At 37.9% G+C, this 16,075-nt stretch overlaps 1 protein-coding gene across 6 annotated transcripts in view; it reads left to right on the forward strand.

Moving 5' to 3' along the window:
* Positions 1–10,028: 10,028 nt before the first annotated feature.
* HEPH (hephaestin) overlaps positions 10,029–16,075 on the forward strand; it is a 138,082-nt gene continuing 132,035 nt past the window's right edge. For 2 of the 6 annotated variants that reach the window (XM_027534117.1, XM_027534120.1), the window contains exon 1: positions 10,049–10,324. In XM_027534117.1, coding sequence (XP_027389918.1) covers positions 10,295–10,324 — 30 coding nt within the window. In that variant the 5' untranslated portion in view covers positions 10,049–10,294. Of the gene's footprint in view, positions 10,325–16,075 lie in introns of all 6 variants that reach the window. The other 4 variants (XM_027534119.1, XM_027534118.1, XM_027534116.1 and 1 more) reach the window with 3 other exon arrangements.

Raw genomic sequence — 16,075 nt, forward strand, 5'->3', positions numbered from 1 at the left:
AACAAAAATATTTGCTTTCTTGATCAAGATATTCAGTAGAAAGCTTTTGTTTTTAAAACAGTTGAAGGAACATATTTACTTTCCTGAAAATCTCTTTGTTTATTTTTGTCAGAATAGTCACTTTAAATCTAAGTATTCATTAGATCATTAGGTTTTGGTGAATCTACTCTATGCTTTTTGCAGTATGTGCCAGTATTACTATTCCTTTATGCAGTCATCCAAGAGATATTTATTGTGTGCAGAACATTATTCTTGACTATAAGAGATTCTAGTAATTAACTCAGTAAACTTGCTTTTAAACAACACTCACATGTTTTCCTTTACATTGGGCTTGGCGTTCAGGCTACTTATGTCTGCAATGCCAACTGCATCTCTTTCCACCACCAGGAACACTAGGAAAGAAAAGGTAACCTGCCATGTGAGTCATGTGACTCAATCCTGGCAATTAGGGAGATGATAGCTATTTTGCTCTCATTTTAAGACATAAGAAATATTCTCTACAAGATAGCTAGTTCTTTTGCTGTTAGAAGGAAGTAAGATGGCATTGACTAGAATTTTTACTCAGGAGTCCTGAATTCAGTACAAAAAGGAACCATTAAACAGAAGATAGAAGAAGGCAAATGTTTGACTATTTAATAAGGAAAAAGTAACCAGAAAGTTGAATGAGTTGCCTTGGGAGATTGTGAGTTCGTAGTCATTGGAGGCATCCAAACAGAGTTTGTAAAGTCATAAGAAAATAGAAGTTTTCTGATTTATTTTGCTAGGAACTCTTTATTTGAATGAAGGTCTACATGGCTGCCTAACCCAGAATATAAAATAGGTAAATGCAGCTCCTTTGAAAGCCCCGAGAAGCAATCTAATCTGCAATTAAACACCCCCAACACTTTCTGAGGCCTCTTTTTGCTCTCTATTCATCTAACCTGAAGTCACCCAAGAGGATTTGGGATTCAGGTGCTTAGAGTAACTGGACCAGGCTGATTACAATGGGTCAATTAGAATAGTATAGGGACTGGCAGTGACAGACATAGAGGCCTTTTTTCTTTCTTTCTTTTTTTTTTTAATTAATTTTATTTTATTTTTAAACTTTACATAATTGTATTAGTTTTGCCAAATATCAAAATGAATCCACCACAGGTATACATGTGTTCCCCATCCTGAACCCTCCTCCCTCCTCCCTCCCCATACCATCCCTCTGGGTCGTCCCAGTGCACCAGCCCCAAGCATCCAGTAAGAGGCCTTTTTTCTAAACAGACTTGTTGGTCAAACAGTGAAGCTATTAAGTACAACAGGGAGGCCTGGCATGCTGCGATTCATGGGGTAGCAAAGAGTCGGACACGACTGAGCAACTGAACTGAACTGAACTGAAGCCAACCTTAAAACTGGAAATGTCCCATTTGAATCATCTTCTCAAATGAAGGTTATGGAAACAGCTGTTTTCTATTGGGATTTTGCTGACCATGCTCAAAGGATGTTATTGATTATTTTGTTGATCATTCGTTCATCTAGCAAATGTTTATTGAGCACCAAGTCTACATGAAGTGATGTTCTAGGCTCTGAGGTTACAGTGGAAAGCAAGAAAGATGTGATCCAGAACTCAGAGGGTTTCCATTATAAGCTGTCAAGACAGGCAGTTAAATAAGCAATTTCATAAGACTGTGGTTAAATATACATTGTGGATCGGGTGCACATGGCAGAACCACCTAACTGGGAAACACAGGAAGTCAGGGAAGGCCACCTGGAAGAAGGAAATTCTAAACTAAGACCCACAAGATGAGTGGGAAGAATAATAGAAGGAAGATTATTTCAGTCAGGTAGAATAACATATAAAGCCTGGAGGTAATAGAAAGCACAAAGTACCTTGGAAAATTGACAAACTGACAGAACCCTGGCATGGGTGAAACATAGAGTATGAGGTGAGAAAGGGCAAACAGTGAGCTAGAAAGATTAGGAGGAGCCAGATCACAGAGGACTGTATGCTGTTGCTGCTGCTAAGTCACTTCAGTCATGTCTGACTCTGTGCAACCCCATAGATGGCAGCCCACCAGGCTTCCCCATCCCTGGGATTCTCCAGGCAAGAACACTGGAGTGGGTTGCCATTTCTTTCTCCAATGCATGAAAGTAAAAAGTGAAAGTGAAGTCCTTCAGTCGTGTCTGACTCTTAGCGACTCCATGGACTGCAGCCTACCAGGCTCCTCGGTCCATGGATTTTTCAGGCAAGAGTACTGGAGTGTGGTGCCATTGCCTTCTCCAACAAAGGACTATATAGGTCATGTTAAAAAGTTTGACATTTATCCTAGAGAAAATGAGAAGTCATTAATTTTTCTCAATATAATAGTTATATGTTTCTTATGCACAGAAATACAAAAAAGAAACAAAAGTCAGTTTATATGTACTTTCTAGATAATCTTTTAAAAAACTCACTGACTCAATGGACATGAGTTTGAGCAAGCTCTGGGAGTTTGTGATGGACAGAGAAGCCTGGCATGCTGCAGTCCATGGATTTGCAAAGAGTTGGACACGACTGAGTGACTGAACTGAACTGTTTAAAAAAATAATGTATGAAGTTTGAAAATTCAAACAGTTCAAAATAAAAAATGAAAGTCACACTATTCCCCAACTATGTCACTCTCTCTAGTGGAAACCACCATTAAAAATGTCTTTGTGATGATATCCAGAATAAAAATTCCTTATTCTCATAAAAAAGTATATACATAGAAGTATGTGTGTGTGAATGAAGCAAACACAAAATGTTCATTCTTCTGTACCTTACCTTCTACTTAATGATATTGAATATATTTCTGTATGTGTGTGCATGCACACATACCAACACACACGAGGAATATTTCACCAGTTTTTGTTTAATTAATCAATTAATTTTGATTAGAGGATAATTACTTTATAATATTGTATGAGGATGGGATGATTTCAGAGAATAATATTTCAGCAGTTTGAATGTTATCCTTGCCCAAGAGCCCTGTTAATCTCTGTAATTTCAATCAATAAGGCAAGCTCTGCTAGAGGATGTTAAGGGGGAAATATACATTTGTGCTTTGTACAAAATAGCTTTGACTGTTGTTTGAAAAGCAGATTTTGGGAAGAAAGAATGAAGACAAAAAGCAGCTGCTGTGGGATCTAGCATGCTAAGATCTGAATTATTTGAGTTCTGAGACTGGTTCAAGATGGTAGAGTAAAAAGACATATGCTAACCTCCTCCTGTGAGGGCACAAAAATCACAACTAACTGAAACCACAACTAACTGCTGAACAATCATTGACAAGAAGACACTGGAACACACCAAAAGAGGTACCCTGTATGCAAATACAATGGAGAAGCCCCAGTGAGATGATAGGAGGGGCACAATCATGATAAAATCAAATCCCATACTTACCGGGTGTGTGACCCACAAATTGGAGAACAATAATATCACGTAAGTTCTTCTACTGTTGTGAAGGTTCTGAGCCCCACATCAGGCTTCCCAGCCTGGGGATCTGGCAAAGGGACTAAAACCCCCAGGGAATCTGAAGGCCAGTGGGATTTAATTAGAGGACTTCCACAGGACTAGGGGAAACAGAGACTCCTTTCTTAGAAGGCACACATAAAATTTGTTGTGCACCAAGCCCTAGAGGAAAGGAACAGTGACCTGACAGGAGACTTAACTAGACCCACCTGCTAGTGTTGCAAGGTCTCTTGCAGAAGTTGGGGGTGTCAGTCGCTCACAACAGGGACAAAGGCACTGGCAGCAGCAGTTCTAGGAAGTACCCATTGATATGAGCACTCCTGGAGTTTGCCATCAGCCCTGCCATAGATCCTGTAGACTCCAGGGCTGGGTCACCTCAGGCCAAACAACTAATAGGGAGCTCATCAATGAATTTGGTAAAGTTGCAGGTTACAAAATTAATACACAGAAATATGTTTCATTTCTATATGCTATCAATGAAAGATCAGAGAGAAATTCAAGAAACAATCACATTTATCATCCCATAAAAAAGAATAAAATATCTAGGAATATACCTACTTAAGGAGACAAAAGACCTGTACTTCAAAATCTACAAGACACTGATGAAAGAAATCATTAACACAAGTAGATGGAAAGATACACCATGTTTTTGGATTGAAAGAATCAATATTGTCAAAATGACTATACTACTGAAGGCAATCTACAGATTCTATCAAATTATCATGATATTATTCAGAGAACTAAAACAAAAAAGCTTAAAATCTGTATGGAGATACAAAAGACCCTGAATAGCCAAAGCAATCTTAAGAAAGAAAAACAGAGCTGGAGGAATCAGGTTCCCTGACTTCATACTATATTACAAAGCTACAGTCTTCAAAAAAAGTATGATACTGGCAAAAAAAAAAAAAAATAGAAATATAGATCAATGGAACAGGATGGAAAGCTCAGAAATAACGACACACACATATATGGCTAATGAATCTACAACAAAGAAGGCTAGAATACACAATGATGGAAAGACAATTTCTTCAACAAATGGTGCTGGGAAAATTGGACAGCTACATGTAAAAATTCAACTAGATCATTCTTTAGCATCATACACAAAAATAGGCTTAACTTGGATTAAAGACCTAAATGTGACACTAGACACTATAAAACTCCTAGAGGGGAACATAGGCAGAATCTTCTCAGACATAAATTGCAGCAACATACTTTTTGATCTGTCTCCCAGAATAATGTAAATAAAAATAAATAAATGATGCCTACTTAAACTCAAAAGCATTTGTAAAGCAAAGAAAACAATAAACAAAATGAAAAGATAACCCACAGATTGGGAGAAAATATCTGCAAATGATGTGACCAACAAGGGAATAATCCCCCACATTTGCAAACAGCTCAAAAGGCTTAACATCATGAAAATAAACAACCCAATAAGAAAATGGGCAGAAGACTTGAATAGACATTTATCCAAATTAGACATACAGATGGCCAAGAGGCACATGAAAGGACATTTAATATTGCTGGTTATTAGAGAACAGCAAATCAAAACTACAACGAGATAAATCACCTCACATAAGGCAAAATGGCTATCATAAAATATCCACAAACAATAAATGTTGAAGAGGGTGGTGAGAGAAGGGAACCCTCCTAAACTGTGCATGGGAATGTAAATTGGTATAGCTACTATGAAGAACAGTATGGAGGTGCCTTAAAAAACTGAAAATAGAGCTACCATATGACCCTGCAACCCCTCTACTGGGCACATACCTGAGAAAAACATGGTCTGAAAGGATACATGCAACCAAATATTCACTGCAACTCTGTTTACAGTAGTGAAGAAATGGAAGCAACCTAAATGCCCATTGACAGAGGGATGTATTAAAAAGCTATTAAAAAGAATGAAATAATACTATTTGCAGCAACATGGATGGACCTAGACATTGCCATACTGAGTGAAATAAGTCAGACAGGGAAAGAGAAATATTGTATGATATCCATTTTGTGAGGAATCTAAAAAGACATAGACAAATGAACTTATTTATAAAACAGAAACAGTCTCAGAGCATGAACTTATAGTTGCCACAAAGAAAAAAAAATGGGAGGAAGGCATAGTAGGGAGTTTAGAATGGATATGTACACACTGCTATATATAAAATGGATACTGAACAAGGACCGACTGTATAGCACATGGAACTCTGCTCAATGTTATTTGGTAGCCTGGATGGGAGGGAAGTTTGGGGGAGAATGGATACATATATACGTATGATGAAGTCCCTTTGCTGTTCATCCGAAACTGTCACAGCATTGTTTATTGCCTCTACTCCAATACAAAGCAAAGTTAAAAAAAAAAAAAAAAAAAAAAACTAGAAACAGACTTATGGACAGAAAACACACATATGGTTACCAAGGGGGAAAAGAGGGAAGGGAATAAATTAAGAGTATGGGATTAACAGATACATACTAGAACATATAAAATATATAATTTACTATATATCATGGGGAATGATATTCACTATTTTTTAATAAACTATATGCTATATTCCTATACAAAATAAAATATTTTCTTAAAAAAAAAAAAAAACAATGTGGAGATTATTACACTGATCCACTTAAGAGGTGAGTATGGCTCAGATGAAGGGTATGGCAGTTGAGATGGAGAAAAGTGGGTGAATTCAAAAGATACTTAAGATATAAATATGTCAACATTTGTCAATGAAATGGATGTGGATAGTGAGAGTGATTTTTCATTCCCATCCCAAAGAAAGACAAGGCCAAAGAATGTTCAAATTGCCCCACAATTGCACTCATCTCACATGCTAGCAAAGTAATGTGCAAAATTCTCTAAGCTAGGCTTCAACAGAAATTCCAGATGTTCAAGCTGGATTTAAGAAAGGCAGATGAACCAGACATAAAATTGCCAACGTCTGCTGGATCATTGAAAAAGCAAGAGAGTTCCAGAAGAATATCTACTTCTGCTTCATTGACTACAATAGAGCCTTTGACTGTGTGGATCACAACAAATTGTGGAAATTTCTTCAAGAGATGGGAATACCGGACCATCTTGCTTGCCTCCTGAGAAATCTGTATGCTGGTCAAGAAACAACAGCTGGAACAGAAGGTGGAATAACAGACTGGTTCCAAATTGGGAAAGGAGTACATCAAGGATGTATATTGTCATTCTGCTTATTTAATGTACATGCATTATACATCATATGAAATGCTGGACTGGATGAAGCACAAGCTAGAATCAAGATTGTAGGGAGAAATGCTAATACCCTCAAATATTGCCACCCTTATGGCAGCAAGCAAAGATGAACTAATGAGCCTCTTGATGAAAGTGAAAGAGAAGACTGAAAAAGCTGGCTTAAAACTCACCATTCAAAAAATAAAGATTATGGCCTCTGGTCCCATCACTTCATGGCAAATAGATGGGGAAACAATGGAAACAGTGATAGACTTTCTTTTCTTGGGCTCAAATATCAAGGCAGATGGTGACTACAGCCATGAAATTAAAAGACCTTTGGTCCTTAGAAGAAAAGCTATGACAAACCTAGACAGCATATTAAAAAGCAGAGACATCACTTTGCTGAAAAAAGTCTGTCTAGTTAAAGCTATGGTTTTTCCAGTAGTCATGTATGGATGTGAGAGGTGGACCATAAAGAAAGGTAAGCACCAAGGAATTGATGATTTTGAACTATGGTGTTGGAGGAGACTCACGAGAGTCCCTTGGACTGCAAAAAATCAAACCAGTCAGTCCCTAAATGAAATCACTTCTGAATATTCATTGGAGGGACTGAGGCTGAAGCTGAAGCTCCAATACTTTGGCCACCTGATGTGAAGAACTGACTCACTGGAAAAGACCCTGATGTTGGAAAAGATTGAAGGCAGAAGGAGAAGGAGACGACAGAGGATCTGATGGTTGGATGGCATCACTGGCTCGATGGACATGAGTTTGAGCAAGATCTGGGAGTTGATGATAGACAGGGAACTCTGGGGTGCTGCAGTCCATGGGGTCAAAAAACATCAGACATGACTGAGCTACTGAACTGAACTGAAGTTTTTATTTCAGTCCTCATAACAACCTTATGAAATAGATGCCATTGTCTCCATTTTGGAAACACAAAATTGAAGTTTAGAAGACTTAGATGACTTTTCCAAGGTTACAGAATCAGAAAGTTTCAGAATTGGGATTTAAATCTAGTTTCTACACTCTTACTGGAGAAGGAAATGACAATCCACTCCAGCACTCTTGCCTGGAAAATCCCATGGATGGAGGAACCTGATAGCTACAGTCCATGAGGTCACAAAGAGTCGAACACGACTGAGTGACTTCACTTCACTTCACTTCACTTCTACACTCTTAATAATGTTTTCATATTGTAAATTTGTATATTGCAGGGGATTCAAACTGCAACTCATGGGCCAAATTTGGTCTGCTGCTTGTTTTTGTAAATTAGCTTTTATTGGTATACAGATATACCCAATGTACTATAATGGCCTATTTTAATAGTTATGAGAGAAAGTGACTATATGTTTTGCACATAAATTATTTACAAACTAGAGTTTTACTGAAATAGTTTACCAATTCCTGGTCTATAGGTATCAACTTAAACCTTTTTAAGGTGATCCTTGAGGAAAGGCACTAAAAATATGCCCAGGATTTGCATACGTTGGTATTGGGTGCCCTTTCAGTGAACTGCTGAATGAATAATATAGGCACAGAAATCTGGCCTAGTTGGCTTCCTGCAGCCTTCACTGTGTTGACTCAAGCATATCTAAAAGATCTGTTTGTTGTTATCATTTGTGAGTCAGAACACAGGTCTTATCCCTACCCCTCCCTCTCATAAATGCCTTAAAGCCTGGACTTGGATCCCAGCTTAATGGATTTGATATCTACCTTCCCACCTCCAGCTTAAAGGTCTACATTTGTGCTAAGTGGGGGAAGAGGCAGATAGTCCTAGGGCCTGCTGTTACCTGATCTAGCTTCCCTTGATCATCTCTAAAGGAGCTGAATAAATGGTGGTTCCTCCCTTCTCCCTACTGGTGCTTCTACTTGCCTTAGCCTGAGATGCAGTCTGTAGGGATAGCTCCTAAGTGTATAGGCACCTTTAAGCACCTCCAGTGTTTTATGACCCAGACTTTGCCCCACTGCCTCAGTCTTTGAAACTCCTCCTCCCTGGACCCTGCTCCAGATACTTTAAATTCGAGAGAGAAAAAAATAATGTGTCAAGACTGCCTGGGGAACAGCACCTGCTCCTAGTCAAGATCACCTCATCACAAGTAAGGATACTAGATGGTGGAACTGCCATCATACCTGTTTCCTTCCTATAGCTGAGGGTAGATGTAGTCCTTCCCAAAAAGACATGGAGTTCTCTACGAATTACTCTGCACCCACTCTTTTCTTACACTTTGCATGTTTAAAACCTCTTTTTCTTCTACTCTTAATATCAAGAATGTGGTTTCTTCATGGAATCCTAGATATGTAAATTTATAGGGCTAAGAGGGTCTATATCTAGTTTAAGGCCCTCAATGTACAAATGGAAAGGCTTAGGCCCAAAGAAGAGGAAGTCCTATACCAAGACCACATAGATGATTGCTTCAAGAGCAAGCCAGGGAAGGAACTTGGGTCACTTGACTCAGGCTAGTGATTTTTCAGTACCCTCTCTTTCTAGCAAGAACAAAGATGGCCTTTGCTTTTAAACAAATTCAGACTCCAGCTTCACTCAGAGATTTTGGGACCCATTTTGATATTTTTTAGTTCCATTTTAAAAAAATTAATATTTCCAATTCTTCTGGGTGTTCCTAGGTTTTAGGATGCTGATCTATGTTAATCCAAGCTATCTACTAGCTGCATCCAGTCTCCACAATGAAAAATTTGAGTAATATGACCCTGGGAGTTCACTCAGGGAGCTGCTAAAAATGGCAGTGGCAGAGTTAATGTACATTTTTAAAAAAATCTAGCAGTGACTGGTGGACAGCAGGCACTCAATTATTGTGAAGTCACTTCCCTCATTGCAAAAGGGCTTTCTGGGTTTCTCCATTAAGTAGCAGAGTGTGGTAGTGTAGTGACTAAGAGACTAGACAGACCTACTACAATTCCCCCCTCTTATTAACGGTGTAACTTTGAACGGTTACTTTCCCTCTCAGAGTCTGCTTTTCTTCAGTTGTAAAATACGAATTAGCATATTCGTTTCATAGAATAATTGTGAATTTTAAGTGAGAATGTATGTAAAGTGGTTAACATAGGGACTAGCATGTAGAAAGCTCTTTGTTTTATTACCAGTTTTATTTTTCTCTATTATCAAGCAACCATGGTCTCAGAATAATAGCAGGGATGATAACTGTGCTTCACAACAAGAGAAAGTGTTGGGGATGGGAGCTCTTCTTACATCTCATAACCCTTGCAGTGGAACCTATTTCTTAAAGAGGGGTATTGGAATCTTTCTATGAAGTTTCACTAGCTTCACTGACAGTGCATTTCCTCCTCCCTCTCAGCAAATAGCAATCAGCAAGCTGAGATAACAGAAGTGCAACCCAGCCTCTTGTAATTCCTCCGGAAATCCTAACCGGGATTTGGAAAACACCCGGACATGGTTAAAGAACCATACCGGGTTTTGTACCAATACAGGTCTGGAACAACACATTCCAGTAGATTAGTTTCTGGAAAAGAGGGCAACCAGAACTGCCCCAGCCTCCATTCACTCCTCCCCAGTAAAACCAGCCAATTGGAGCTCTGGACTTTGTTTATGAGAAAGGCCTTGTAACCCAGGATACTAACTGAGCAGGGCTGGCAGACTCATGCTGGGGTCTGCAGTTTAGCCTCAGTAGGCCGCTGACATGAATATGGAAGGATTTTCTCCAGCAAAGGTAAGCTTCCTCCGCCCCTTTCTAAACCCTACCTCCTTCTCTTTGAAACACAAAACAAAAAAGAAAACTTTTATTCAGCTTGGTTTAGAGAAATCCTGGGCCCACAGGGAGAGAAAGTCAGTGGTTGAGAAGAAGGAAGCACGGCTGAATGTGCAGGAAAGTTAAAATGTAAAATATGCTCTCTTTGTTCCTCTCATCAAAATGGCCAGGGACATTGCTCAGCTGTTTCAGAGATGATCCTGGAGTTGTAGAGAGTAGTTAATTTTCCTGTTAAAATAGTATGCTCATTTCTTGGTCTCAGTTTGTGGGGTTTATTGAGGTGATGCTGCTGCTGCTAAGTCACTTCAGTCGTGTCCGACACTGTGCGACCCCATAGACAGCAGCCCACCAGGCTCCCCCATCCCTGGGATTCTCCAGGCAAGAACACTGGAGTGGGTTGCCATTTCCTTCTCCAGTGCATGGAAGTGAAAAGTGAAAGTGAAGTCGCTCAGTCGTGTCTGACTCTTCGAGACCCCATGGACTGATGGAACACTTAAAAACAATCACTTAACTTTCATACTTTGAGATCCAGATTGGCACAGAGCAAGGCAGTAAATGATAGCTGAACTAAGCTATCAGCTTAAAATCTAAATTGTTTCTCACACTTAGTGCCTAAGTAGAAGAAATGTTTTAGAAAATATGGGCTTAAATTCTGGCCTTGCCAGTAAACTGGTTGCTTGGCTTTAAGCAAACCCCTTTATCTCTCTGGTCCATTTTCTATATGTCATGTCAAGGGGTTGAAAAAGTATAGTTTCTAGAAGTTTTTTATGGATGTATGAATCCATTAATGCATTAAGACTTTTACTAATCATTTATTGTATTCTAAGCCCTTTGAAAGGGGCTTATGCATCCATTATTTTGTTTGATCCTCAAAACAATTTGTGAAATATTATCCATAATTTTGGATGAGAAAACTGAGGCAAAATAGGTGAAATTGACTTGTTGAAAGTTACATAGCTATTATAGGCAAAAAAAAAAAAAAAAAATTTCAACCCAGGTCTTATAGTTTCGTATCAGTATACTTTCTATTATACTACAACTAGGGTATGAGGACATAAAGAAACCCCCCTAATATAAATGCACATATGTAGTGAAATCATATTGTCCCAGGAAAAGCACAGTGATGATATACATGATTGTCAGGCTAAAGGATCTTAAGTTCTAGTACTAGCTCTTAGGACTTAGAGACTTAGAGTCTCTCCAACTGGGCCTCAATTTCCCCACTTCTGACATAGTAGAATATAATGATAATGATTAAAAATAATATAAATTGTACTTGTGCTATATGGAATCTTTTGAGGCTCTCAACACTCTCTTGATTTTCCCTTCTAGTAAAAAAAAGCCCCATACCGCCTAAAGGTGAGGAAATCCCCTATTTTGAGTCACAAGGTGCAGAAAAAGCCACAAAAACATTAAGAAAGTGGAAGACCAAAAGGTCAGTCTTGATAGAGGGTTCTGTTAATAAGACTTCTGAAATTGGAGACAAAACCTCTAGGACAGCTCAGCATTTCTGTGTTCAGTTGAGTGATCCTTTGTCCAGGATAAGCTTGTCCAGGCCAGTATACTCCAACTCAGAGAGAAAAGAGCATTATCACATTAAAGGAACAACTTGAAAATTCTAGGGAAAACAGTGATGCAAATTGTGGATAAAGGGGACCAGGCCCAGGTAACATTGGGATGACAGGAAAGTAAGGTTTGCCTAGTCTCAGTGTATATTAACTAAATTATGTCTAATTCAAAGTATCCCAGATATTCTTTCTCTTTCTCCCTCCCCTCCTTTGACCACCTCTTCCTTCTGTCCTCCTTTTTAACTTTCCTCCAGGATTCTTCCTCATATTATTTCATTTCCCCTTTCCCCTTTTACCTTTCCCTTTTATTTTTCCTCCTCAGTCTGGCCTTTCTATAAGATCTCCTCCTGTGGGCTCAACTGATTAAAAATAGCCCTCCCCAAATGAATAATTTATGTAGGGCTTCCAAATCCTTCATCTCATTTGATTTTCATAGCAAACTAATCAGGAGGCCAAACCAGAGATTATCTCCATTTAAGAGATGAGAAAACTCAGGTTCAAGAAACTAAGTGACTTGTTCCATGTTATACAACTAGTAAATGATGATTACAGAATTAGAATCTATTTTTTCTGAGTCTGCTGCTGCTGCTGCTAAGTCACTTCAGTCGTGTCTGAGTCTGTGCGACCCCATAGACGGCAGCCCACCAGGCTCCCCCGTCCCTGGGATTCTCCAGGCAAGAACACTGGAGTGGGTTGCCATTTCCTTCTCCAATGCATGAAAGTGAAAAGTGAAAGTGAAGTCGCTCAGTCGCGTCCAACCCTCAGCGACCCCTGCAGCCTACCAGGCTCCTCCGTCCATGAGATTTTCCAGGCAAGAGTACTGGAGTGGGGTGCCACTACCTTCTCCATTTCTGAGTCTAGAGTCTTTCAATTTTACTATGAAATATACAAATGATTCTAAAAGAATCTTATGGGTTCTCCCTTTCTTTTGTTTTATAATAACAAACTTAATTTAAAAATAACAATAGTAATAGCAACAACAAATGCATCTTTGGGAGTGAAATAGGAAGTTAGTGACTAGAGGAAATGAGAAATTATATTTATCAGATACTTACTAAGTCCCTATCTATTTCTTTCAAACACATTTGAAAACAGTACTCAAACGTGAGTTTATCTGATTCAAAAGTTCTGGTTCTTTTCATTATATCATTTTGCTTCCAAAGAAACTAATCTCAGCCATATACATGTGCCTGTATGCTTACAATGTATTATTGTATATAGGAACTTATGAATGTGTTTGTGTTATGGATATCCATAAAATGTTAAAGCTTTGTGAGCCTGGCAATTTTCGTTTTTAAATCTATTTCCTTATCTGTAATAATCATAGCCACTAAAGCCTTTTGGTCTTTTACTGGTGCACTTAAATATTTATTTGTGTTCTATTCACTTAAAGATCTTATTTCATTTAATCCTCAGAACTACCCTGAGAAGTAGTAAATAATATTAATTCCATTTAAGATGAAAACACAAGGGCCAGAGAAGTAAAGCAGTTTATCAAGTCACACAGCTAGGAAAAGTGAAGCCAGGGTTTGTTTAGGTAGTCTGATTCCAAAGCCTGTGTCTTCAATGTAAAATGTAACTGCAGGGCTCCCATCAAAGTATCTTTCAATAGATACACAAAGACTTCTAAGATACTACATCCACTCTCAAGGGATTTATAGTCCAAGCTGGTAAATAAAGACAGTTCATGAGGCAGCTTATGAGACAAAAGTAATAATAATAAAAAGTCTGACTTCATGCCATTTTATGCTATTTAGAGTAAGTAGTTTTTCAGAGGACAGTGATATGAAGAGGCTACAGGGGGCCTTCTGGAGCAGATAAGATTTAAGTTAGCCCTTAGAGTTGAAATACATGATGTGTGGGAGACAGTAAAGATAAGTTAACAAACTGTCACCAGGAGGGAGAAAGAAGAGGAAGGAAACCAACAGTTATAGTTTGTTATATTCTAAACACTAATTGTCCTGGGGCCTTTTCATGTAAGTTTTCTAATTTACTTCTCCAAAGCTTATAGTATTAGATATATTTTATAGATAAGAAAACCGGTTCAGAGTGCCTAAGTATTACCCAAGTCTACACAATTGGTCTGCAGGAAAGCCAGGTTTTAGAAGAATCCAAGACAATGTGCTTAGTCACTTCAGTCATGTCCGACTCCCTGCAACCCCATGGACCATGGCCCGCCAGGCTCCTCTGTCCATGGGATTCTCCAGGGAAGGCAGGTTCTCCCCCATATCAAGGGCTTCTTCCAAATGTCATATGAAAACTGAGGGTTACACACTTGGGCCACTGCTTTGTGTGGAAGGGTTTGAGAATTTTTAGAGAGGTCCATAGTTCTATTTATCAATCAAGGTAAATAAATATCTGGGCATTTCCTATCCACATGTGACTCTGTGCATATTTTTACTTTCTGTTTTCAATTAAAATCCCTAATATCATGTGGTTAGGTTGAGGATTTAGTGAAATAATTTATGTAAAAACTGAGCATCATGTTTTTTGTAGTTTCTCTATGAATGATTGTTACCATCATTATTATCATCATCGTGAATGATACTCATTAGATGTATCTTTGCCTATATAAATATATATGTGTCTCTCTAGAAGTGATCATAACTACATAACTACATGCTTATTTCAGAGTATATGGGGTATTCTCAGATATGGCAATAGCTATAAACACATACAAGCATACCTTGGAGATATTGCAGGTTCAGTTCCAAACTTCTGCAGTAAAGTTCATGTTGTAATAAATCTTCACACTTTTTTTTATTTTTTAGTGCATATAAAAGTCATGTTTATGCTATACTGTAGTCAATTAAGTGTATAATAGCATTATGTCTTTAAAAATGTATGTATATCAATTTTAAAATATTATTGCTAAAAAGTGCTAAACATCACCTGACAATGCAGAACCGCCACAAATCTTCAGTTTGTAAAAAACATGATGTCTGTGAAGTAAATTAAAGTGAAGCATAATAAAGCAAGATATGCCTGCAAATGTTCTCTGTGCATGTGCAAATATATTTTGTGAAAAGTAGTATAGCATGGTAATTAACATGAAACTAATATAATATTGTCAATTACTTATACTTCAGAAAAAGAAAAACATAAACACTGAACACATACTCCCTTTACCACACAAGCCAACTCTGCTAATTGTTAACTATGGGAACTTTGACAAATTACCTTATATCTCTGTTTTATAGTTCTTCTTTCTAATAATATGGGGATAATAAAGATATTTGCTTCATAGTACTATTGTGAGGATTGAATGATTTATTCTGTAAAAGATTTTGAACAATGTCTGACGTATACACACATTATAAATATTGACTGTTATTATTTTAAACTGAAGTATAGTTGATTTTCAATATTGTGTTAATTTCTGGTATATACCAAAGTGATTCAGAAATATATATATTCTTTTTCAGATTTTTTCCATTATAGGTTATTATTATTATTATTATTATGACAGTGACTAAGGCTCTATGTGACACTGTGGAACTAATGTGGATGCAAGTGTGTGTGTCTCTGCTTTTAGATAAGACTGCATGTGTCCATGTATATGCAAGTGTATGTATATTTGTGTATATGTTATGTTGATTGTGTTTCTTGGATTGACTGTGTCTGTGTATGGTATGACTGAGTGCTTCATATCAGCCCCAAGAAGTCTAACTGCCTTGTTGATGTATCAGAATGAGAGACTAGAGGCTTAGTTCTAACTCTGAGTCAAGATTGGACACATGAAACGGATTTGTGCATTGCAAAGAAACAGCAAAGAATATTTCTTCTGATAAATGTGCTAAGTTCACAGCTCGGTGTATTTTCATAGACTGAACACATCCACGTAATCAATAGTTAAATTGAGAAACAGAACATTACCTAAAAGCCTTCTTCTTCTTCCCTACCAGCCAGTGATCCCTACCTTAAGGGCAAACATTATCCTAGCTTCTAACAGCATAGATCGGCTTTGCCTATTTTGTACTTTACATAAATGAAATCATATAATATGTACTTCTATGTCTGGTTTCTTTCTGCAGTATTATATTAGTGAGAGGCATCTATATTTTCATGTAGTGTTAGTTTGCTCATTACTATTGCTATACAGAATTTCATTATATAAATAAAATACAATTTACTCATCCATTAT

This window comes from Bos indicus x Bos taurus, chromosome X, assembly GCF_003369695.1.
Source record: "Bos indicus x Bos taurus breed Angus x Brahman F1 hybrid chromosome X, Bos_hybrid_MaternalHap_v2.0, whole genome shotgun sequence".
NCBI classification, from domain to species: domain Eukaryota; kingdom Metazoa; phylum Chordata; class Mammalia; order Artiodactyla; family Bovidae; genus Bos; species Bos indicus x Bos taurus.